General features: G+C 41.7%; 1 protein-coding gene across 1 annotated transcript in view; it reads left to right on the top strand.

Annotated features, from left to right (window-relative positions):
* The first annotated feature begins 303 nt into the window (after positions 1-303).
* DPYSL3 (dihydropyrimidinase like 3) overlaps positions 304-23091 on the top strand; it is a 107250-nt gene continuing 84462 nt past the window's right edge. The window contains exon 1 of the mRNA XM_010959616.2: positions 304-974. Coding sequence (XP_010957918.2) covers positions 594-974 — 381 coding nt within the window. The 5' untranslated portion in view covers positions 304-593. The remainder of the gene's footprint in view (positions 975-23091) is intronic.

Raw genomic sequence — 23091 nt, 5'->3', positions numbered from 1 at the left:
GAAGGACTTGGCTTTGAAATCAACCCACCTGAGCGAACAAGGTTTCCATGCCTGAGCAGGGCAGAGAGATTTGTGTTCGTGAGGCCAACTCGGGAGTTGGTGTGGGGAAAGCAGGCTTTGTGCGCACGTGTGAGTGAGGCAAGTTCTCTGAGTGTGAATTGGGGGTTGTTGGGCGAGCGGGAAGAGTGTGTGCGCGCGCGCGCGCGCGCGCGCGCGCGCGTGTGTGTGTGTGTGTGTGTGTGTGTGTGTGTTTGTGTGCGCGCGCGCACGCGCGCGCGACGGCGCCAAGTTGGATTTCTCCTTTGATGGGCAACAGGGATGCGTGATCGCGGCAGGACACCTTAGGGTCCGGGCGCGCTGGGTGGTGCGGCCCGCGGGGCGGGCGGAACTCGCCGCCGCTCCGGCCCCTGCGCCGCGCTCGCTGGCTGGGGGCTCGCCGGGACTGGCAGGAACCGGAGCAGCACTGCCGCCTCTGGCGCGAAGGCTCAGGCGCCTCCTCCCGCCCCAGTCACTGTGGCTCGGCGCGCGCTGCCGGCAGCTGCCCTTTCCGCCTCTCGGGAAGAGGACCCGCGGGCCGCGGTCGCCATCCAAGCATGGCCTCGGGCCGCAGAGGCTGGGACAGCTCCCACGAAGATGATCTGCCCGTGTACCTGGCCCGGCCGGGCACCACCGACCAGGTCCCGCGGCAGAAGTACGGCGGCATGTTCTGCAACGTGGAGGGCGCCTTCGAGAGCAAGACGCTGGATTTCGATGCCCTGAGCGTGGGGCAGCGGGGCGCGAAGACTCCCCGGAGCAGCCAGGGCAGCGGCCGCGGCTCGGGGGGCCGCCCCGGGGCGGAGGGGGACACCCCACGCCGGGGCCCAGGCCGGGAGGAGAGCCGGGAGCCCGCGCCCGCATCGCCCGCGCCCGCCGGCGTGGAGATCCGGAGCGCCACCGGCAAGGAGGTTTTGCAGAACCTCGGGCCCAAGGACAAGGTAAGGGGGCTCCGGTCCCTTCTCCGCTGCCCTCGGTCCCTTCCCAGCCCGGGGCCCTGTGGCCCGGGCACAACTTTCTCCCGCTCACTTTGCACTGGGATGGAGGACTAGGGGGAGGAAAAGGGAACCCTCCGCTGAGTGCACTGAGACCTCCCAGCCCAGAGCTGCATGCCTGCAGCATCTTCGTGCGTGCGGGGCCAGGGTGCCTGGGCCCCCCCGCCTCCCTGCCGCACCCCCGGGCCATCGATTCTGAGTGGGTGTGTCAAAGCCGTTAGCCCAGGAAGAAGAGTGATTTCCAGCCCTTCTCTCAGTCTGAGTATCTACCAGCACGATTTTCTTGGTCTCCCCTCTGACCCCAGATTAAATCTCAACTTGGGTCAAGGGGGCAGAGGGCTAACTGGTGCTGGAAAATGGGGTCATTTCCACAGTACCCGGATGAAAGTGCAGGCTGGGCCGTCTCACTCTTCAAACATCAGGTCTGCCCCTGAAACTTTTGGGTGTGGAGCCAGTAGACTAAACACCCGAATCTCCATGCCTCTCTTCTGTCCTAGGTCAACATTTCACATCTGTGTTTGTAAAATGTATATTTGTGTAGGTAGTTCGGCCCCATACTGGGTACCACGGGGATCCTGCCATCTCTGGAAGAGTATTGTTGTATTTTTGAAAACAGGGGAGCGTGTTAAGCGTGCACATTACACTCGCACGAGCTACAAGTTCCCTGCTGCTCTTCCATGTGCCAAAGCCAATTTCTTCTGTATGTATGTTTTTGAGAAACTCATGTCATATTGAGCTGACTTAAGATGTGGCACTGAAATCCAGCCTGCCCTCATTTATTTGTTTATTTCATAGAACATGGAGACCATAGTTCAGAAGATTTAGGGCCTGGGCAGGGTTGGAGTATTAAGAGTTCAAACGGTCGCTTTTGAGTTGGGGAACAGTAGTAATTAGATACCTCACCCTTGTCTAGATAATGACTGCAAAATCTATCTGCATATATTATACTAATATATTATGAATACTACTGCTAATAATATTATGAATGATAACCTGAAATGGAAATGTTTGCCTCAGAGCAATTACAGTTAAAGCTTCCCTTCAGATGTTTTTCCATTAAAATGCAATGAGCCAATCAAAGGACAGCACATCTCTGCACTATTTGATTTTTGGAAGTTTTTTTTTTTTAAACAAAGCTTTCTTTAACTATTGATAACAACAGGGAAAGGACTGAAATTAGTACTGTTTAAAGGTGCCTTGGGGAACTTGGTCAGTGTGCCCTAGAGTCACTGATTTAGTTTGTGATTTTCACATCATCCTTAGAGTATGGGATTCCTCTAGGCCCTGCTCAAATACCCTTTTAGGGAATACTGCTGATATTTTGGAAAGGGTTTCCCAACTGAAGAATGGCCTTAGGGAAAGGTTATTGGTTCTCTTTAGGTCTGACTTTGGTAAGTATTGAAATGTTCCCTTCCTGACTCTCAGGGGTGGGAGAAGTGATGGAAGAGGTCGGTAACAATTGCTGTGAGTCAGTGCTATTCCCTTTGCTGGAACACCCCTGATGTAAGCCAGATAATATGCCTGCTTTGCAAGATTTAAGAATGGTAACTAGAGAAAGGGAAAATGTTCCTCCTTTAAACCCAACAATTCTCTCGTTTTCCTTCCTTTTGCAAACCCTATACTTTGGGCTCCTAATTGAAAAATAATAATATAACGTAAGCATCAGCAGGATTTCTGGTGCTACATGGTTATTTCTAAGTTCGGGCTTGCTGTTGGCTTCATTCAGGCCATGTTATTTTCTCTAATTTGGTTGACTCATGCTGTTAGAAGAGACAGCCGAGGTTATCTACTTCTGAACTTGATTATCCTTGAGAATAAGGATGTGTGTTCAGATTTATCTTTGTGGCTGAAATGCCTGGTGTGTTGGAGGTGCTGGATGAAAGTTTGATACATTAAACCTCCTTAATGAAGCCCATCTTTTTTGCTACATAGATGCAAAATCATCATTTGGCCTCTGTTTAAACACTGCCATTTTCAGGGAGCTCACTACTTCAGGAAGCAATTTTGGATGACTTTCCGTTAAAAAAAAAATTAAATAAAGCCCAAATCTGTTTGCCTATAATTTATACAAACTGTTCTTAGTTCTGACCACTGGAAATATATGAATAATTATGTTTCCTTACTCTGAGTTATTTTAATGAGTTTCAGCACGTGGGCTCGTGAATCTGTCAGAAAAGGTGAGGTAATGCCACAGTAACAAACAGTCCCCAAATCTCAATGGCTTAATCAAACAATAACAGTTTATTTTTTGCTCCTGCTTCTTGTCCATCATGGATCTGCAGGGCAGCTCTGCTCATCATTGTCCCTCAGAGACTTAGATTGATGGAGATTCCATGTCCTCACATCCATGGTGGGAACAGCATGTGGCGAATTGCACACAGACTCCTAAACTCCCACACTAGTCATGAGTATGATTTATGCTCATATTTCATGGGCCAGAGCCAATCATTAGACCATGTCCAACTTTAGAAAAATTGAGAGAGTGCAATCTTACTGTGATCGTGTAAGACAGTGGTTAGAAATATTTGAGAAATAGCTTTAATATCTCTCCCAGATCTGGGGATGGATTACTGGGATGAAAACTGGCTCAACTCTTACAAATTATATGACCATAAATGTGTAACTGATTCTCTGCACCTCAGTTTTCTCTTTTGCAAAATGCAGATAACAGTGACTACTTTGTACAGGGTACTCAATACATGTTAGTTATTATTACTCTTTGATTTTTACTGCCCTTCATATGTTTTCAGGGCAATTATCACATTCTCCCTAAAATTCTCTTTTTTAGCCTTATTCCTAGCTTCTTCAGCTCTGCCTTGTATGAGCCTTTAGCCATTTGGGTTTGCTTTTTAGGTTATACTATATTTTGTAAATATCCTTCTGAAACTGTGGTGCCCAGAACTGAAAACAGTGTTAGAGATGAGATACAGCTGTGGCAGAGTGCATTAGGCTAGTTACTTTCCGTGATTTTTACACAACATATGCTTCTGTAGTAAAGATTACAGATAATAATTCAGCAATCCATGTCCTGCTATTGTCTCCGTAGTAAACTTCATGTCATTCAAGCCTTTAGAAACTTTTCCACATAAGTCAGGATATCTACATACTATGCTGGTACCATTGAACTTAAAACAAAACCAAAAGGAAAAAAAAAATACTTTAACTGTAAGATTCTATTTTTTGTCCTTCTATAATATTCCTTACCATCTTAGCTCATCTTTCTATTATCATGATAATGTTGAAGCTTAATTCTGTGATACAATGTCCCTTACCCCAGCTTTGGACTGTCTGCAGATTTGATAATAAGTATCTCTTTTTGAGCACTTTCCTTGTTCCTGACATAAATATATATATATATATATTTTTTTTTCCTTTTTTCTCTCACAGAAAATGATTTTAAGGAAATTGAAACCCAGAGAATCTAAGTGTTTAGCCCCAAATCACATGGATAGTAAGTGGGGAGGCAGAATTCAAACTGATTTTTGTGATTCCAGAGGCCATCCTTTTTCTAAACTGGGAGGTTGCTTCATTATTTTAATTCAGTGAGCCTGACCATTGTCTGTTCCTGACATATTACTATAATATAGAGCAAGGACAGATCTTCCCTCCACACCTAAGAGAACTTCCTCCTCTCCCTGCCAGCCCTTTATTCAGGATGCTTGGTGATCAGTTTTGCTCAGTCTTTAAGAAACAGTTGCTACAAAATCTTTATTCTTCCAATTTGATTCCAAAGCTATCAAAAGAGTTGTGTTAAATATCATGATACAATTAAAACATGCTTTGTCTCTAGCATGCCTAGTTATTAATTCCCACCTTAAGAAAATGAATTTAGTTAATAAACGAATAAATTGTGAAGGGGTTAAATAACAAAAGTGTTGGCACAATAAAAATGTAAAAAAATGTCACTGAATTATCTTCCAAATGCCAAGTGCCAAGTTTGAGGTGTCACTGGGTGTGGTTGAGGTATCTATTGTGGTTCTGGACCTATTTGTAAACACCTTGTTAAATGACGTATTTACATTTTTTTTTCTCATGATAGGCACTCATATTGCCAAAGTTCTCCACACAACTTTTTGTTTATAATGTTTTGACAGTCAGTACATAAAAAAGCAATTGTAAGTGAAAAGTAAATATTTTTTCACCATTTGTCGAGCTGGTTTCTATGCATGCAGAATTTTTCCAGCAGAGAGGAAATTACTAAAGGGAAGAGAATTATGATATGTGGTCTGCCAAGAGCAAATAATTCTGCAAAGACTCTATCATCCAGTGAAAACAAAGTAATGACATCATGGTTACATGGGTCCATTGATAACTGCCTTTTGGGAGCTGGAGATCATCTCTAGTTCCCTGTTTCTCACATGGGCCACTTCTGTGCAAGATGTTTGTGTGTGAAATCAGCAGGGCTTCTGGGTCTCGGAGGAGAGAATTTGAAACAGATGAGATGTGGCTCTTACTTTTTTACCGTTTGCCATTAGTCTTTTTTCTTTTCTTTTTTTTTTGTCCTAGGCGATGATTTTCAAAATGATTCAGAGAAATCAAAGTTTTCCTCCTTACCCTAGACAAGAGAAGACAGCTGGCGATAGATTCTAGGCTTGTAAAAGCCTCTCTAGTCATCAGAATCCAAACCCCACAGTGTCAGTGAATTTTACAAGGCTGCTCTGACAAACTAAAGTGTGCACTCAGGCTAGGAGAAAACAACTCTTACTTACCTGGCCCTTGGGCCACACTTGAATCTGGGAGTATATTTACTTAGCCAAACTTGGAAGTGTTTGAAACCATTCAGAACTTTAGTTTAGTTTGACAGGAGGCATTTGAGGAACATAAAAAAAAAAATGTGCCTTCTAAGTAATGCTGTGATTGGCAGAGTTCCCTCCAAGTAATGGTTCCTGGAGACAGGGTTTTTGCTGACAGCTCTTGTAAGTAATGTTTTAGAAGGCTGGAGGACGGTCTGTGATGCTTTCCTGAGTGATTTCTGTAGCTGATTCTCTGTATGATTAGGGTCCACTGGGCATTATCCCTACAAATAATGTTCCTGTGAGACAGTGGATAACGCTTCCTAGGAAGAGGAGATCTGGCCGAGGAGAATGCAATCCGTAACTGGAAGTTCAGCCCTCCTTTTGCAAGAGGAGGTCGAAGGTCCATTTGGGTGGGGAAGCACTTTTTAAAAATTAAACTTTTAGGGAAATGTAATGTTAAAATGTATCTGCACTCTTTACATGGACTCACATAGCATTCAAAACACAGTTCTACTCTGTCAAAACACAGAGATGAGGCAGAAAAAAAGACAAGTGGATAAAGCATTAGCTTCCTTTAACCAGCTAGATCTAAATTGTAGGCAAGTTACCTCCTTTCTGAGTTTTAGTTTCCTCTTTTCTAAAATGAAGGGGCTGGACCAGATGGTCACTGCTGTGGTGGTCTGTAAGCTTTTCTGATGGTACACCTTCATGCAAAAATTTTTTGAGCATGCTCCCTTTCTATATATGTGTATATATACATATATGTACACAGCACATGTATAATTACATATATGTATATATTACATAATATGTGCGTATATATACATACATCTCTGTGTATATATATGTATATACATTCATATGTATACACATGCACATATATAAAAATTACATATATAAATGGTGTAATATCCTATGACATAAAATACAAAGAAAAAGTACAAATTAGAAAAGAAGCAATATCATCATGAATACAAATATAAATCCTACTTTTTTTTTCTTGTATCCTGGTGGCACATCCCGCCGACCCAGTTGGTGAGTGCTTGTATTTCTAGGATCTTTGGAACAAAGCCACACCAGTCAGTGGTTCTAATATAGCCACTAAAGAGTTCATTGTCAGTCTGAGTTCCTCATGGACATACCCACCTTTGTGGACTGGTGTCTAAGAGAAAAGTTCAGAACTGTTGAAGGCTTGTGAGGAGGCTGCAGACTGGATGCTAGTTAGTGCTCAGTGTTTTCCTTCCAGATGTATATGTGGGTTTGGGCCAGTGAAGTGTGGACAACAAGGGTCCCCATAAAGATAACGAGGAGTCCCCAAATCTCCCTTCATGCACTAATTTTCTCTTTTCCCTTTTATTCAAAAATATTTACTAATCACCAGCTATGTAGGCACACAATCAAAGACTCATATTGAAGGAACAAAGGTGAACCCAATAGATAAGCATTAGGGAAACATAAACTGCCTTTCTTTATAATCTTTCAGAGAAAACGGCCATTAACACAATAGTGTATTTTTTTACTCCAAAACAGAAGTGGGAATATGCAGTATTCTCTGTTTTTAAACTGTTTTTTCCCACCACTTTTAAAAACATTTAATAAACTGTATTTTTGAGAGCAGTTTTAGGTTCGTAGCATAACTGAGTGGAAAGTATAGAGATTTCCCATGTATTTCCCACCTCCACGCTTGCATAGCCTCCTCCATTATCAGCATCCTCCACCAGAGTGGTGCTTTGTCACAATTGGTGAACCTGCGTTGGCACATTGTTACCCAAAGTCCAGAGTTTACACTAGGGTTCAGTCTTGGTGTTGTACATGCTGTGGACTTTGACAAATGTATAATGACACGTATCCACCATTATAGTATCATACAGAGTATTTTCACTGCCCTGAAAATCCTTTGTGCTTTGCGTATTCATCCCTCCCTTTCTTCTGACCCCCGGCATCTACACATCTTAGTACTGCTCTACAGTTTTGCCTTTTCCAGGAATCGTATAACATCTAACCTTTTCCAGGAATCGTATAACATCTAACCTTTTCCAGGAATCGTATAATATCTAACCTTTTCCAGGAATCATATAATATCTAACCTTTTCAGAGGGCCTTCTTTTACTCAGTAATATGCATTTGGTAAACCAAATACATCTTTTCATAGTTTAATAACTCATTTCTTTTTAGCACTGTATATTCCAGCGTCTAGATTGACTACAGTTTTTTTGTCCATTCACTTACTAAAGGACATTTTGATTGCGTCCAAGTTTTGGCAATTACGACTAAAGCTGTTGTAAACATTCATTTACAGCTTTTTTTTTTTTTTTTGTGGCCATAAATTTGCAATTTGTTTGGATAAGTTGAGTGTGATTGCTGGATCATATGGTAAGAGTATGTTTAGTTTTGTAAGAAATCTCCATACTGTCTTCCAAAGTGGCTGTAACATTTTGCATTCCCAGCCTCAGTGAGTGAGAGTTTCTGTTGCTCTACATCCTCACCAGCATTTGGTGTTGTCATTGTTTCAGATTTTGGCTGTTCTAATAGTGTGTAGTGGTATTTCATTGTTGTTTAATTTGCAATTCCCTAATGACATACAGTGTTGGACATGTTTTCATATGCTTACTTGTCATCTGTATGTCTTCTTGTGAGGTGTCTGTTCAGGTCTTTTGCCCACTTTTAGATTGGGTTGTTCATTTTTTTATTGTTTGTTGTTTTAAGAATTCTTCCTTTGTATATTTTGAATAACAATCCTTTATCACGTGTGTCTCTTGCAAGTATTTTCTCCCAGTCTGTGCCTTGTCCTTTGATTCTCTTGACATTTTTTTTTCTTTTTTGTGGAGAAGTCTTTAATTTTAATCAAGTCCAGCTTACCCATTATTTCTGTCATGAATTGTACCTTTGATGTTGTACCCAAAAAGTCATTGCCATACCCAAGGTCATCTAGGTTTTCTTCTATCTTATCTTCTAAGGGTATATAGTTTTGCATTTTACATTTAAGTTTGTGATCCATTTTGAGTTAAATTTTGTGACAGATGTAAGATCTGGATTCATTTTGTTGCATGTGAATATCTGGTTGTTCCAGCACCATTTGTTCAAAAAAAAAAACTGTCTTTGCTCCATTGTATTGCCTTTGCTCCTTTGTTGAAGATCAGTTGACTATATTTATATGGATCTTTTTCTAGGCTCTCTATTCTGATCCATTAATCTATTTGTTTATCCATTTACCAAAACCATACTGTCTTGATAACTGAAGCTTTATATTAAATCTTGAACTTGGATCGTGTTCGTTCCTTAGAGTTTCTCACCATTAGGTCTTCAGATTGTCCATTGCTTCTTGTGTGGGTTTTAACAGATTGTGTCTTTCAAGGAATTAGTCCATTTCATTTGGGTTATCAAATTTATGGGAATAGAGTTTTTTTGTAATATTTCTTTATTATCCTTTTAATGTGCATGGGAATCTCTAGAGATGTCCCTTCTCTTATTTCTGATATAAATAATTCATGTCTTCTCTTTTTTTCTTAGTTATCCTGCCTAGATGCTTATCAATTTTACTGATCTTTTTGAAAAACCAGCTTTTGGTTTAATTTTCTTTATTGCTTTTTTCTTATCAATTTAATTGATTTAGGTTCTAATTTTTATTTTATCTTTTCTTTCACTTACTTTGGATCTAGTTTGTCTTCCTTTTCTAGTTTCCTAAGATGGAAGCTTAGACTGTTGATTTTAAATCTTTCTTCTTTTCTAATATATACATTCAATGTTACAAGTTTTCCTCTAAGCATTGCTTTAATTGCATCCCACAGATTTTGATATGTTGTCTTTTCACTTTTATTTAGATCAAAATATTTTAAAATTTCTTTGGAGATTTCTTTTTTGACCCATGTGTTATTTAGAAGGATGTTGTTTAACCTCCAAGTATTCTGGAGATTTTCCAGCTATCTTCCTCTTTTTGATTTCTAGTTTAATTGTTTTGTGGTCTGAGAACAGATATTAATGTGATTTCTTTTCTTTTAAATTTGTTAAAGCATGTTTTGTAGCCCAGAATATGATCTATCTTGGTGAATGTTCTATGTGAGCTTGAGAAGAATGTATAGTCTTTTGTTGGATGAAACAATCTGTAGATACCAGTTATGTCTACTTTATTGATAGTGCTGTTGAATTTAACTGTGTCCTTATTTTCTGCCTGCTGGATTTGTCCATTTTTGATAGAAGGATATTAAAATCTCCAAGTATAATAGAGGATTTATCTATTTCTCCAATTCTATCACATTTTGCCTTAAATATTCTATTTTTAGGCACATATACATTAAGAATTATTGTGCCTTCCTGGAGAATTGACCCTTTTATCACTATGTAATGCCCTTCTTAATTACTGATAACTTTTCTACTTTGAAGTCTGCTCTATCTGAAATTAATACAGCTACTCCTGCTTTCTTTTAATTAGTGTTAACATGGTATGTTTTTCTCCATCCACTTTTAGTTTGTATGTACCCTTATATCTAAAGTTGGTTTCTTGTAGACAGCGTATAGCTGGGTTATATTTTTTTTATCAACTCTGACAGTCTTTGTCTTTTAATTGGTACATTTATTTAGACCATTGATATTCAAAGTGATTATTGATGTATTGGGTTAATATTTACTCAATTTGTAAATGTTTTCTACTTGTTGTTCTTGTTCTTATTTTTGTCTTCCTTTCTTTTCCTGCCTTTTTTGATTTTAATTGAGGATTTTATACGATTCCATTGTCTCTCCTTTCTTAGCATTATCAATTATACGTCTTTGGTACTTTTTTATTGTTTGCCCCTGATTTTGTGATATACATTTACAACGAATCCAAGTCTACTTTTCAAATAACACTGTACTGCTTCACAGGTAGTGCAAGTCTCGTTAATAACAAAATAGTCCCAATTCCTCCCTCCTGTCCCTTGTATCATTGCTATTATTCACTTCACTTATGTGTAAGCCTAAATAAGTCAATAAATAATTGACTGCATTTTTCCTATTATTATTTTGAACAAACTGTGAACATATTAGGTCAATTAAAAATAAGAAAATTAAGTTTATTTTATCTTCACTTGATCCTTATCTAGTGTTCTTCCCTTCTTTATGTAGATCCAAATTTCTGACATATATCATTTTCCTTCTCTCTGAAGAACTTTTAACATTTCTCAGAAGGCAGATCTGCTGCCAACAAATTCCCTCAATTTTCCTTTGTCTGAGGAAGTTTTTATTTTCTCCTTCACTTTTGAAGGATATTTCACAAGGTCAGAGTTGTAGGCTGTTTGTTTTTTTCCCCTCTCAACACTTTAAATATTGTACTCCATTCTCTTCTTGCTTCCTTTGTTTCTGAGAAGTCTGATGTAACTCTTACCTTTGTACCTCTATAGGTAAGGTGTTTCCCCTCTCTTCAGCTTCTTTCAAGATTTTTTTCCTTTATCTCAACTTTGAATATGATATGCTTAGCTGTAGGGGTTTTGCTGTTGTTTGTTTTTGGCTTAGCATTCTGTGAGCTTCCTGGATTTGTGGTTTGGTGTCTAACCTTAATTTGGGGGAAATTCTCAGTCATTCTTTTTTTTTAAAATTGAGGTATAGGCAGCTTACAATGTTGTGTCAATTTCTTGTATACAGCATAATAGTTCAGTCATATATATACACAAGTATATTCATTTTCTTATTCTTTTTCATTATAGGTTATTACAAGATACTGAATAGAGTTCCCTGTGCTATGCAGTAGAAACTTGTTTATCTGTTTTACATAAATAAAATAGTATCGGCAAATCTCGAACTCACAATTTATCAGTCGTTATTTCTTTAAATATTGCTTCTGTTTCTTTTCCTCCTGATAGTCCCATGTGTGCACATTACACTTTTTGTAGTTGTCCCAAAGTTCTTGGATATTCTGGTTTTTTTCCAGTCTTTCTTTCTCTTTTCTCACTTTTGGAAGTTTCTTTTATTGTAAGTGCAAATTCAGAGCAGCTTTCCTCGGTTGCATCTAGTCTTCTAAGGAGCCCATCAAAGGCATTCTTCATTTCTGTTACAATGTTTTTGATCGCTAGCATTTTTCTGATTTATTTGTTAGGATTTCCGTCTCTCTGCTTACATTGTCTATCTGTTCTTGCATGCTTCTGCTTTTTCCATTGAAACCCTTAACGTATTAATCATAGTTTTTCTAAACCCCTGGTCTGGTAATTCCAACATTCCTGCCATATCTGACTCTGTTTCTGATGCTCATTCAAATCTCTTCACACTGTGTTTTTTTTTTGCCTTTCAGTATGCCTTGTTATTTTTTGTTGAAAGCTAGACACAATGTACTGAGCAAAAGGAGCTCCAGTAAACAGACCTTTATTAACTTGGGGGTAAGATGTGGACAGAGGGGAAGCATTCTGTAGTGCTATGATTAGGTCCCAGTCTTTGGGTAAATCTGTGCCTCTAAACTGTGAACTTCACCAACATCTTAATCCTTCCTTGACACCCAGTAGGATGTTTGGAGGGGGCTGGAGTTGTATATTTTCCTTCTAGAGGTGGCTAGTGCAGGGTATTGCCTCCTCTCCACCCCCCCCCCCCCAGGTAGGTTAGGCTCTGATGAAACCCCAGCAGGTTGGGCTCTGGTAAAATGGTTTCTTCTGAAGGCTGGACTCTTTAAGAAGAACAGAGGCCCTGATGTGTTTCACAATGGTTCCTCTTCCCCTCTCGCTGCCAGAAGCAGCAGAGGATTTTTCTCTGATGTTCCCTGTGAGGTCCAGGTAGGGCTCTTGGAGCTAAAAGGTGCAGAACTATGAGGGCCCTCTGATAACTGGGTAAGTGGGCTCCCCTGGGGCGTTTACTTCTCTGTTGTCCACGCTGCGCCTCCAGCTACTGTCAGTCCCAGTTCAGGTTTTCCTGCCTCAGCACTGGTTCCTGTGGGAACAAACGTTTGCTTCTGATTTTCTGTTCAGGTTGGTTGTGATTCTTCTCTGTATTCACTTGTCTGTTTCTCCACTTTGGGGGGCAGTGGTTTTCCCTGTGTCCTCCCCGTTCTCCTGGGTCTCAGAGTTGTTGGTTTGTTGGTTTGCTCAGCTTTTTACTTGTGGTTAGGATGGCGTGGAGACTTCTTAGCTCCTTACGTGATGGACCAGGAACCCTAAACTATTCTATTAAACTTAAGTTACTATGGCATCTTTAGAGCACCAACAGTTTTCCAAAATATAATTTACAATAGCTGTCTAGTACTCTGTTGTGAGACACCACCCATTTAATAATGTACTCCCTTTAATTGGGCATTTATTTTACTTTTACTTCCTCTTCTTCTGCTGTTGTAAATAAGGAAGGGGTAGACCTCCTTCTAGCCAAATCTTTTTGTGTATTCATTTCGTTACCATTTCTCAGTGGAAAATTCCCAGCAATGGCCACCTGTGATTGGTCATTTTCAAGCTGCAGGAACATTGAGCGTGGGATGGTTGTTTCCTATGTGAAACTTCACAGGCAGGGCCCTACAGTGTGTAAAGCCAGGGAAGTGTTTTGTGTAAATTTTATAAGAAAGATGGGCACAGCCTGGACCATATTGCTCAACAGCAGATGAGATTAAGGGGCTGCAAGAGTCCGGTAAATGGGGACAAGGAAAAAGACAAGGGAAGAAGATTTTAAGCCTTAACTGGAGAGAAAAACATAGGAAGAAAGATAAATTTGTAAAAGGAAATCCGCTAAAAGAACAGATTTTTTTTTCTCTACCAAAGTAATTCCCACCATAATAATCTCTGGGAATTTTACTTTTCCTTGGGTTTAGGTGCACAAATACCAATTTCAAGATGTGTTCTAATGAAAAGCCCCATTTGTGGAGTACCACTTTATGCAAGGCACTGCTGTCTCTATTCCTCACAATAACTCTACATAATAGGTATGAAATCTGCAGAGTCTGGAAGAGAGACTGGATCTCAGAGCAGGTACTTGACTTCCTATAGTCAGGCAACTGAAAATGGACAGTCAGGATTTAAGCTCTAGGAGTAGGATGGTCTGATTGCTTTTTCTATACTATTTTGCTGTTCTCCTTACATCCAGTGGCAGGTAAACTTTGGAATTGAGTGTCCAGAGCCTAGAACTGGCTTGGTTGAGAGGATTATCTAAAAGAAAAGGTCTTCTGGGAGGTGAAGGGATGGGGCTTCCAGAATTAAAATAGGAAAGCAGAGTTTGGTCAAGTCCAAAAGTGAACTCAGTGGCTAAAACAGAAAATATTGGAAAATAGGAGGCCCTGGAAAGGGACAGGAAATAGAGCAAGGGAAGGAAAAAATAGAAAGGGACGCTGGTAGTTGTCATGAAATACCTCAAATGCTTGATAATTATTTGTATTGGGTGCTGTGGCTTGCTAGTTGGTTGACCTGATTTAAAGGCATCTGCTAAGGGCAGATGGTTTTCGAAAGATGGTGGCTGAAATGGAGCTCAGATCCAGGCCTGCAGGACCCCAGAGCCCACACACCACCATTAAAGACAGTCTCTTTGGAGGGCAGAATCACTTGGTTTATTTCCAAGAAGCTAGACTATGTCCATAGAGAAAAGATACAGTGCTTACATGGAATTGAAAGTGGGCGGGGGAGGGGCTGTTTTCCTCTGACTCCATCCTGTCACGTAGAAATAAATAAAGCCAATGAAATGGAAAGTTGTGTGATAAATGGATACTGAGTGAGACGGAAAAAAAATACAGTTGATGGATGATGGTATTTCACACAGTTGGTAAGAAGGGAAAACCTTCCCAGAGAGATAGGAAGCCAGTGAGATTACAGGTGAGGAGTGGGGAGTTTCAAGTGGAGGTGATTTGAAATGAAGGCAGTATCTGGCAATGCTTGCTTTTGGCTAAGAGTTTGCAAATAAAGGCTGAGGCATCCCTCAGTTGTCTACAGCAGGAGTCTGTAAAAGTCCAGATAGTTAATATCTTAGGCTTTTCAGGCTATAAGGTATCTGTCCCAAGTACTAAATGCCATGCAACAAAGCCATCCACAGACCATATGTAAATGAATGGGTGTGGCTGTGTACCAATAAAACCTTATTTGCAAAATCAGGTGGTGCCCTGGATTTGATCCAAGAGCAAGAGTTTGCTGATCCCTGATCTTGAATACAAGAAGGGGCAGGTGTGTGTGTGTGTGCGCGCGTGTGTGTGTTTGCATGTGTGATGGAATGGCAGAGTGAGTCATGGCCACTTGTCAATATGAAAAGATTTAGAATTTGATGTAGATATGGGAACTATGCAAGATAATCTAAAAGGCTCAGAAACTCCCCTCCCCTTTTCAGGATGTCTGAGGTTGGAGGAGGATATTAAAAGTAAATTCATATATGGCAATGAAGGGGTGAACAATGCAAGATATTTTAGAGAATGAAATAAGAAGTGGAGGCAAGGCTTTGTCAAGAACAGAGACTGGGGAAAGGGGGAGGTTGCCGAGGGTAACCTGGATGTGACAATGGGAAAGAAAGAAAGAAAGGCAGTCCAAGCTATTAGAAAGGAGGAGGTCAAGCTCTGCTGGGGTGCTAAGATAAAGGAGAGGTGCCAAGACAGCAAAGAGCTTGGAGCTACAAAGAGGAGAGGGGACAGTGGACAAGACTTCTTGGAGATGTTACCAGAACATGACACTATTAAGTGAACAGGGAGAAGGCAAAGCTCACTCACTCTTAAGACATGTCAACAGATTAAAAATGAGGAGCTTTGAGGGCTAACATATTGGCTTGTCCAATAAAAGTGCGATTAGGAATTTTCAGAGGAAGGGTGTGATTGGGTGGGTGTTTATTACCTTTTGGAAGATGCGTGCTCACTGTTCAGGAAATCTGACTTCTGGGTGGGGAGCTCAGCTGTGGCTGGTTCCACTGGAGGGAGAGTCGGTGGCTCTCTACTCACTCTTTCCTTCATTGATTCTTTCATCCTTTCACGGGTCCAACAGATATTTCCTGAGAGTCCACCATGAGCCTCTTCAGGGTCACCAGCAATCAGGGAGATCTGTTGGGTATGTGAAGGGATATCGTTGTGGACGAAGGGATGGCAGCTTCAAAAGTGAGTGCTCAGAAGAAGGCACTGGTTGTGCATTAGACCAGAGGAGGGAGAGGGCAGGAGATGGCTTTTCATGGAAAGATTTCTCCATCCCAAGACAGGTCCATCCAACTAGAGGGTAGAGTCTCAGAGGCAGAAGCAGTTTCAACGATCATTTTGTCTCTTTCGCTTTATAAATAGGAAAATTGAGACCTCAAGAGGGGATTAAGGATGAAAAATAAAATTTATTGAGTGCTTATTTTATGCCAGGCACTGTTTTTTTAATACAGTAGTAAGATATACAAAACATAAAGTTCACCATTTTTAACCATTTTAAAGTGCATTTCTGTGGTAGTAAGTACATTTACAATGTTGTACAATCATCACCACTATCGAGGTCTAAATCATTTCATCCCCCTAAAGGGAAACTCTGTCCCCTTAAGCAGTCACCACCTCCCCAACCCCCACTCCCTCCAGACCTTGGCAACCACTGATCTGCTTTCTGTCTGTGTAGATTTGCCTATTCTGGACGTTTCATAGAAATGGAGGCTCTTTGGGTCTGGCTTCTTTCACTGAGTGTGTTTTCAGGACTCATTTGTGTTGGAGCCTCCATCAGTACTCTGTTCTTTCTGTGGCTGGATCCTGTTCCCTTGTATGGATATACTGCACTTTGTTTTTTCATCCACCAGCTGATGGACATTTGGGTTGTTTCGACTTTTTGGCTGTTGTGACCAGTGCTGTGCCAGGCGCTTTGTAAAACACTTTGCACTTAGTAATTTAATTCTTTTCACAGAAACCTCAGAGGCAGGTTTTCTAATGACAGCTATTTTACAAGTGAGGAAAGAGAGATCAGGTCGTGTGCCCGAGTCACACACTTAGAAGAAGGGGGTTGGGAGGGTGGAAGTAAAACCCAGATTTCCTGTTTCCCTGGCCAGCGCTCTTCCCACGCTGCCCACGAGCTCAGCTGCAAGGGCAGGACCCGCCACGTGCTCCTGAGGACGCTGCCTCCCTGGCCGTCACAGTCACGTGGGCTCAGTGTATTTGCTATAAATGAGGTGCATTAGACTCCTCTGCTGAAGAATACACAGAAAACGAAGGAAGGACTAGAGATCATTTATAAGAAGTCATTCTTTACTTTAATATTAAATATATAGGACAACTGATTCAATAGCAGGACATAAATAATTTATGGCCTATTCAAAGGGCAGAATACATAGCACCATTAAGAACAATACTGTGGAAGCCTGCTGGCATGAGAAAGTGTTCCTGGTTCCTCAGCCCTCTGAAGGAAGGCACTATCCACTCCTTGGGTAGGAAGACAGGCTCACAGAGGTTCCATAACCTGCAGGAGCTCAAACAGCTTGCAAAGCCAGAATTCTGTCTGAATCCTCAAACCCACCCTCTCAGCCACAACAAAAAAATTAAACAGAAATTTAACAAAATCTTAGCCATGGGAGAGTGGATTATACTTGTATTTTAGTCTATTTTTTCAGAACACTTTCCGCATTGCCTCCTGGGACCCCACATTGCTTTTGAAATTGAATGAGAGCATCTTGTTCAAGTCAACCTCAAATCAACCTCTTTTACTAAGTAAAAGATAGAACCTCTCATGGAAGAAAATAAGGGGCACCAACAAAAGCGAGGGATCTCGGTGCTGGCGAGAAACCCTCAGTGGAGGTCCTGTTGTATGGTTGCTTTATCTTCTCCACATTTGGGAACTATTAGTGAATGTTGACCACCCCTTTTTCCTAAATAAGCATTTCTATGTCCCCATTCCTTGCAAAGCTCTTCTGATGATTTGAGAAGCCGTTAATAAACCACACCAAATCATCCACTGTTGTCACCTGGTCTTGGTTGCCATGGTGGAAATTGGAAGCATTCGGTTTCTTAAGTTATGACCCTCAGTTCTCTAACCTCGATCTAAAATTAAAAAAAAATTTTTTTTCGGAATTATTTTTCTTGTGAGAACTTTTTAAGATCTATTGTCTTAGCAACTTTGAAATCTACAGTGTAGTATTATTAACTGTAGTCACCATGCTGTACATTACATCCTCAGGACCTGTTTATTTTATAAGTGGGAGAAGTTTGTACCTTTTGACCCCCTTCACCCACTCCTCCCACCCCCATAACCACCAGTTTCTGAATCTATGAGCTTTTTCCCCCCCTTTTTTTTAGATTCCATGTATAAATGAGATCCTCATTTCTAGTTCCTGCCAGTGAGCACTTGCTTGGGGCCTGATTTTTATCTTCTCTATGTCATCTCCACACAGGATTTGAGAAATAACCTTTCTTCACATTGTTAATACAAGAACAATATTAGTTTGTTACTGTTTGTTACTGTGGGTAGTTAGGAAAAACTAGTTATTGTTGCTAAGGACTTAGGTTGTTGATACTTAATTCCAAATTTCCCCTTTCAAGTCCGTCTCTCAGTCAGTCAGCAGTGATGTGTCTCTACAATAGCTACAATATTGTCATCATTTCCATAGAAACCGTCCATAAAGCTGCAAACACTGGATTACCCCCTCCCTGCAGGCAGAGGCAGGAAGGCCAGATGGTCTGTGAAGGGGAAAAGGCCCTCGATGGGACATAAATCACTTGATGCAGGGGTTGTGAGGGGGAAGGTGGGGGGATGGGTGGGGTTTGACAAAGGGGGAGGGGGTGGGGGGGGAGGAAACCACGTTAGGAGGAAGACTGTGTTGGGTGCAGTCTTTGCCACCGGGTGAAATTCCCAAATGAAGTGGCCAGCCGTGCGGGCTTCTTTCCAGGGCTGGTGTCTGGGCCTGGTTATTTGCTTGTAACCAGACGCTGAGGAAGCTGGAGACAGAGATTTCTTCCTGTGTGGGCTGCTGACTTCCCTGGTCGACAGCTGCAGACAGACAGACAGACAGACAGAAGGCCCTGGTCAGCTCCTGTGTGTGTGAAGATAGGGATTCTGTACTTCTGTGGTGTGTAATGCCATCCCGGTGTGCCAGGCTGGACCCTTCATAGGGATCTCTCTTTGGACCTTCACGGCATCACGAAGGGGATGATATTATTATTCCCATTTTACAGGTGGGGTAATTGGGCTTCTCTCACTCCCTCTCCTTCAGATCTCAGCTTCATCTTGAGGGTTTCTAGGGACCTTTCATGAGCCCTTGAAACCAGATGAGGTACACCTGTATGCTCCCTAATGCACCTCTATTTGATCCTTATCAGTTTGTGTTATAAATTCTTATTTACTCCTTTCCCACTAGCCTGGAATCCCTGAGGGCAGGGCCCTTCCACAGTGATTATCTCATAATTGGTGCTCAATACGTATTTTTGAATGAATGAATGAGATAGTTTCAGTAACTTAATCAAAATTTGTCTTTTTTACATTTGTATACCTGGCAATTAGCACAGTCTCTCATTTGTAATAAAACCTCATTAAATATTTGAATGAAATGGTGAATAAATGAACATCAGCTAACTCTTTACACAGTGTCTCCAGGAGTCACACCAAGCTTTTCTGACTTCAGGTGCTGTGTTGCATTAGCTGATAGAAGAGGTCATTGTCGTGTTAGGCCAGGCAATTCAAAGTGCTTGACTTCCTGCCAGCATCCTGGTCCTGTCTGCTTTTAGAAGCTCATCTTATTATATAACAGCTCTTACACTTATCTGAAGCCACCCTCAGCCTGGTGGAAAGAACATTTGTCTGACCGCCAAGAGACTAAGGGTGAGACATGGTTCTCCATTACTTACTGTATAAATTTGGCCAAATCCCTTGGACGTTCTGGGCCTTAGTTCCTCTATTTTTAAAATAAAATGTTAGTTTGAGTTAAATTTGAGATTTTCTAGTAGCATACCTCTTCTTTTAGGGAAAAAAAAAGTAATCTTATCCATAAACCCAATGAAAGTGGAGCCACATGGATAGAGGCCTTCCCCAGCTTCAGTGGGAGGTCTGTCCCACCTCCCCTCTGGGCAGCCTCTGAGGAAGGTCACTGGGCAATGAAGTCTCTGGTCAACACAGGTAGGGACCCATAAGAATAGATTATGTTCAGGGCTCCTCTCCTTCTGAAGTTCAAGAATTCTAGAAACACGGGCACTGAGCCCCACAATCTATGTAGTCAGTCCTGGGCCGATGGTATGTCCCACCTGTCCTTACCAATACGCCTTGTGTTGGAGACTTGGGGGTCTTCTGATTTTTGGACTCATAACTGCCACTGCCCCAAAGGGTATTACCATTGAGCAAGTCAGTTCATGTCTCTGAGCCAGTTTCCTTCACTACACATTGGGGCAGGTATTCCTTCATGGTTGGGTTTTATGAGACTTACAGTGACAACTACCATTTACTGTGTAAATGACGAAGTTCTTAGCAAATTTTGTTGGGAGAGGCGACGCACCGTGGGCTTTGGGTATCCCTGCGTGTTCTTGCTAGTTATCCCCCAAATGCAAGGCTCTGAGGGCTCTTTACTGGGATCATTTCTCATGGTTTATGTTTTCAGAGCGCGAGCTTGGGACATGAGGTAACGTTTCCCCCAGACAAAGAGTAGTCTGACTTCAGCTTCTTGTTAAAGTGGTGAATCCCCCAAGCACAGTGTTCTCCACAGCACAGCCCACTGTGTGTGCAGGCATCCATGATGGGCTGTCTGCATCATCCCTGTGAGGCTTGGGAGGCGTGAGCCATCAATGAAAACCAACATGAAACTGGCTAATGCTTTTGTTATGAGTAATAGCGTCTTTGTCTCTGACCCAGGAGTCTCCTGTCTTCTGCCAGCATGCATGAAACAGTAACAAGCCAACTTGTTAGTTGTGAGCAGGACAAACTCTCAGACCCTACACAGTTCTTGACATGTTATATATGTATTATATGACATTCATTAAATGATCACCATAACCATATGCAGTGGGTAGTCTGAGTAATCACAGTTCATAGATAACAAAACGAAGTTTCACAACAAAGTTCAGTAACTCTCCAGAGATCATACAGCTATTTCATGGCAGGACCAAGATTAAACTAATGTCTGCCTTACTCCAAAGGCAGTTCCATTACATTAACTGTAATGTACTTCCTTTCTGAATCATATGATATGAATCATTTGAAGTAATGGCTATGAAATCCCTCCCAAATGCTCAAGGATTATATACATATGTTATTATTATTAATGAAAATATAATGATGATGTGAGCACTAAGAAATTGATTCATTTCAACACATTTGTATTGATTATCTCCTATGGCCCCAGTTTCCTGTATCAGATAAAGCCGCCTATTTAACTTTTGGGGGTTTTTTGGGGGGTGAGGGTAAGGTAATTAGGTTTGTTTATTTGTTTACTTAAATGGAGGTACTGGGGATTGAACCCAGGACATTGTGCGTGCTAAGCATGCACTCTACCACTGAGCTACACCCTCCCCCAATAAGCCACCTATAAATTGCTGTGGAGAACCTGGGGTTAGTAATCACCGTGCTGCTTACTAGCTGTGTGACATTGGACAGATAGTCCACATCTTTTTTTTCAGTCATAAAGATAGACACCATCATAGCTAGTTCAGAAAGAAGGGATTTAATACAGAGAATTGAGAATACACGTGTTGGAAGCTGCCAGAGCAAAAAGTTACATAGCAGTTAATTTAGAGATAGTTAGTGGAAGTACCAGCCACCCAAGGCTGAGGGAACAGAGAGGTAGGGCTGCCCAGATGGTGGTGCTCACAGCTGCTCCCCTGCAGGGCTGGCGCTCAGAGTTCCGAGGAGGGATCTCCCCTTGGCTGCTCCCGATGCCCTTGAGAGGGTGTAGCAGCACACACTACTGTGTATAAAATAGACAAACAGGAAGTCCTACTGTATAGCACAGAGAACTATATTCAATATCTTATAATAACCTATATGGAAAAGAATCTGGAAAAAAATGTATATGTATAACTGAATTACTTTGCTGTACCCCTGAAACATAAGTCAACTGTACTTCAATACAAAAATTCTAAGCAAACAAAGTAAAGTGAGAGAAGCCGGAGGTTGCAGACTGCAGCTACGGGAGGGATGCTGCAGGGAAAGAGAAGCAGGAAAGAAGTTCTGTTTCCCTCTTCTTTACTTTCGCTTTTCCATTTTCTGCCTTCTGTTTTTTTAACTTAATAGGAAACTAGCTGGTTACGGGTCCTGGGTGATGCAGTTTGCAGAGGTCTGGCTGTGTAGAGATTAGAGGGTACAGACTGTGAAAGGATGGACTTGGGGCCGAGGAACAGTAGGCAAGTAGCAGACACAATTGCCGTCCCTGGGTCCCCTGTCTGTAAAATGGGGATGATGTCTATCTCACTGTATTCCTTTGGCGGATTAAAGGAAATAACCACTCAGTTGCTTGAGACTGATTGTAAGTGCCCAATAAGTGTAAGCTTTTACTGCTCTGATTATGCTAAGCTTGCTTGAGGAATAATCTGCCACCTTTGCCTGTGTTCCAGGGGGGCTTGGGTGTTGTGCTTGCTTCAGGGATTATCAGGCCAGCTGGGAAGCTGACTTTCCTAAACCCCATGTAGAGAACAGGCTTCAGAACTCAGCAGTTGCCCTTGAGAGTCAAGATGGGAACCCTCCCCCCAGAGGCATTTAATTAGCTGCTTGTCAGAATGGTGTTGAGAGATGCAGTGGCTGTCTGAGATTGGATCTGTGGTTGCTCTGATGTGGGTTTCTCAGTTTCCTTCATTTGTCATCCTGCTTCCTCTCTTTCTCAACATAAAGGCCCCCTCGCCTTTCACTTCTCTCTCTTTCAACCCTTGCTTCAGACAAGATAAAATGTCCTTGGCTGAGGCAGCAAGATTTGCACGCCACCCAGCTCCTCCTCTGCTTGAGCTTCCTGCTGGAGCAGCCTCTCACAGTGCGCCGCCTGCTCAAGTTTCAGCAACATAGCCTGCTAATTAGGGATTTCGATTGTGTAGAAACAACCAGTGTGCAAATCCCTGCACCATGTTTTATTAACTCTCTGACCGTGGGCAGATCACCTCTCTGAGCCTCAGTTTCCTCATCTGAGATGAGCGTGGGAATTGTATGTATATGTCTTGGGGTCGTTGGAAAAATCAAAGAAGGTAGTTCGTGTAAAGCCCTAAACCCAGCATGCCTCACGTTTCACAAATCCTTAGTATACGGTAACTATTATGACTGCCTATCTGCACTTTTTTTTCCTTTTATAAATTCCTGAAATACTCAGAGATGAATTTATTTAATCCACAAAGGTTTGTTGGTCTCCTGTGAGGTGCCAGATACTGTGCAGATAATTTGGCGATCCAGAAATGAGCAAGATGCAAACCTGACTTGGTGAAAATAGAATAGAGTTCTGCCTTTAAGGTGCAAACATTTTGGGAAGGGGCTGGTCATGTTCACAACACACTTGCAGTACAGGGTGATCAGCGTTAC

Source organism: Camelus bactrianus, chromosome 3 (genome assembly GCF_048773025.1).
Source record: "Camelus bactrianus isolate YW-2024 breed Bactrian camel chromosome 3, ASM4877302v1, whole genome shotgun sequence".
Taxonomy (NCBI): domain Eukaryota; kingdom Metazoa; phylum Chordata; class Mammalia; order Artiodactyla; family Camelidae; genus Camelus; species Camelus bactrianus.
The sequence above is the reverse complement of the archived record's forward strand: the minus strand, read 5'-3'. Positions and strand labels throughout refer to the sequence as shown.